The sequence below is a fragment of the Vitis riparia genome, chromosome 10, assembly GCF_004353265.1.
Source record: "Vitis riparia cultivar Riparia Gloire de Montpellier isolate 1030 chromosome 10, EGFV_Vit.rip_1.0, whole genome shotgun sequence".
Lineage (NCBI taxonomy): Eukaryota > Viridiplantae > Streptophyta > Magnoliopsida > Vitales > Vitaceae > Vitis > Vitis riparia.
This window is the reverse complement of record NC_048440.1, coordinates 2145526-2148269: the sequence shown is the minus strand read 5'-3', so window position 1 is coordinate 2148269 and position 2744 is coordinate 2145526. Positions and strand designations below refer to the sequence as shown.

Sequence of the window (2744 nt, the reverse complement as noted above, 5' to 3'; positions counted from 1 at the left end):
CTAATTTAACACACCTATATACGACAAAATCACAGAACCTAACCATAAACTATTATTTTTCTCTTGGACTTCACTCAAAGGGCCAACATCCACACTTAATTCTTCAACGATCTTCCCTTCTTTATTAAGTCTTACTGGTCTAACTTTTACTTCTGGTCTTCCACAATTATTTTGTGCAACCCAAAATTCCCCATGAATGTTTCTTTGAATATTATCCGGACACCCAATAAGTTGTGTAAAAGTGTCACTCAATTGAGATTTTTGACCTTGGAGCCAATATCTTGTGACTTTGGCGGTAGTTGTTTCAGTAACTAAAACAAAATCTTTGTCTTCGCTTAATGCAACCCCGTTTGAAAAGGATAAGCCTCTTAGCAACACCGTCACTTCTTTGGTCCTTGGATCATATTTTAGTAACCTTCCGGTCTTATCCCCAATTTGCATTGCTATTGCATAAGCCCTAAAAAAATTCAATTGTTAATCAATGAGAATGAGAATCATAACTATATGGACAAACTTAAAAAAAAAATTTAAAAAAAATCTATACAATAAGAAGTAAATTGATGATACATACCATCTTTGGAATATGGTGCTAGTATCGGTAAAATAGACAATTCCAGTGTTTTGATCAATGTCCAAAGCATTAGTGAATCGAAATGGGACTCCTTCTGCACTAATGGCTACTTGTTTGGCAACTCCACCATTTTGCCCAACCACCAATAGCCCAAAATAGGCATCTGCAATGTAAAGATCACATGTTGCTTCATTGAATTTAAGACCCAATGGTCTCCCACACACTTGTTCCATTGCAGGGTTGAGTGATCCATCACAAAATTTAGGAATCCTAATCAAGCACAAAAAACAAATACTTCAATTATTTCAAATACTTTCATACATTTTTATCCAACATAAAACGTACACTTACAATTACAAAGAAGGTTGAATTGAATACTAAAAGAATACTTTATGACATGCAATTAATATGAATATACAACATAATTAAAAAATTAATTATATATTATTATATTTTTAAATCTTTTTAAGAAATATATGTAATTATAAGTGAATATATACTAAACATAATGAATAAAAAATTTACAAGTAGTTTTTACCTGAATGGGGAAGTGATTGCAAACTCCTTCCATCCATGTTTGGAACCTTGCCATTTTAAAATTCTACCATCCGATATGCCAGTATAAGGGCCATCTCCATTACAATCAAAAGCAATGCTTTCAGGGCCAGATACCCCTGAAGGAAGTTCAAGTGTGTTGTATTTTTGGGCTTGATGTGAATTAACACATCCAAAAAGAGAAATCGAAATAAAAGAGAAGATAAAGAATTGTGAGAGCTTCATGGTGTTGAAGAAGATGATGGACAATTTTTTCTTTGGTACTATAAGTAAAGGTTATGCTACCCATAATTCTATATATAAGAAGAGAGTCATAGGTTGTCCTAATTAAAGTCAAAATATAATTGTTATAACATAAGAATTAGGACTCTAATTAATATTTGGAAGGACTCTAATTAGAATCAGGACTCTAATTAATATTTAATTTTTAACATTTCAAAAAAAAAAGGTCTGGTTTAATATTAATTATAATCAAATAATGATAGTATTTAATTTGAGGTTGTACAGTAAAATATGAAAATAATAATAATAATAATTAAAATTAATTAAAAATAATTTTATTTTAAAATTTATTTAATCTTTATATAAAAAAGTTAAAATAAATGAAACTATTTTAAAATATTATATAGAAATAATTTAATAATTTTAATTTTTTTTAAATATTGATTTATAGACTTCTCATAACAGTTGTATAAGTTATCTTTTCAGTTATATTAAAATATGACATTATCCATTAAAAATATTCTAATGATAATTAGAAAAATTAATGTCAGGTTAGATACACTTTCTTATTTTTATTTTAAAAAACAAAAAGTAATACTAATGTCTATATAAAATACAAGAATTTTTAAAAGATTACATACAAAATTTAATATTGTTTTCAAGTTATTTAAAAATTTTGAGGAATTTAAAATAATTTTTTATATAAAATTTCAAATTTTCTAAAAGTAATTCTTAAGACATCACATAACTTTACACTAGAGTTTTTATTTTTAGATATTTTTTTTTATGAAAAATCTTAATTTTAATAATAAAAAACAAGAAATATATCTAAGCAAAAACGAAGTCTAACAAAATCATTAATATTTGAGTTTTAAAAAGGATTTCATTTTAAAAGTTTCAATGTGAAAAGTTAGAATTGACATTTAGTTTTTAAATATATATAATTTTTTAAATATAAAATTATATAAGATATACAATATAATATAATTGGTGTGACAACAATACAAGTTTAAGCGAGAAAAAGGGTCTCCTTGTTCTGAATTCATTCCTGATTTAGGAGAATTTCACCATTCTTATCCAATTAGAGGTGGTGATTGGATACCAATAAATTTTCACCATCTTTAGAGGAGATTAGCGGTATGCATCAAAATTCAAGGAATTTGAAAATAAAGGGAAAAATGGTGTTTTAGTTAAAATAAATAAATAAATAGGGAAGAGGAAGGCAATCTTACTTCTTAAAAGTTAAATTCTCTTTATTCATCTCAAAATAATTTGAATTTCATGTGATGTGACATCAACTATATAATTAGTCAAAATTTTAAAAATATTTTACAAATTATTTAGTATTTATTTAGATACATCTCTTATCTTTTATTTTAAAATTTAAAAATAGCAA

At 26.0% G+C, this 2744-nt stretch overlaps 1 protein-coding gene across 1 annotated transcript; it reads right to left on the bottom strand.

Annotated features, from left to right (window-relative positions):
• LOC117923881 (protein STRICTOSIDINE SYNTHASE-LIKE 10-like) lies at window positions 1–1351 on the bottom strand. The gene is made up of 3 exons (XM_034842378.1): window positions 1110–1351; window positions 572–841; window positions 1–457 (listed from the first exon to the last, which is right to left on the bottom strand). Exons 1-3 carry the CDS (start codon window positions 1349–1351, stop codon window positions 1–3), a joined length of 969 nt encoding a protein of 322 aa, XP_034698269.1.
• Between the last annotated feature and the right edge of the window lie 1393 nt (window positions 1352–2744).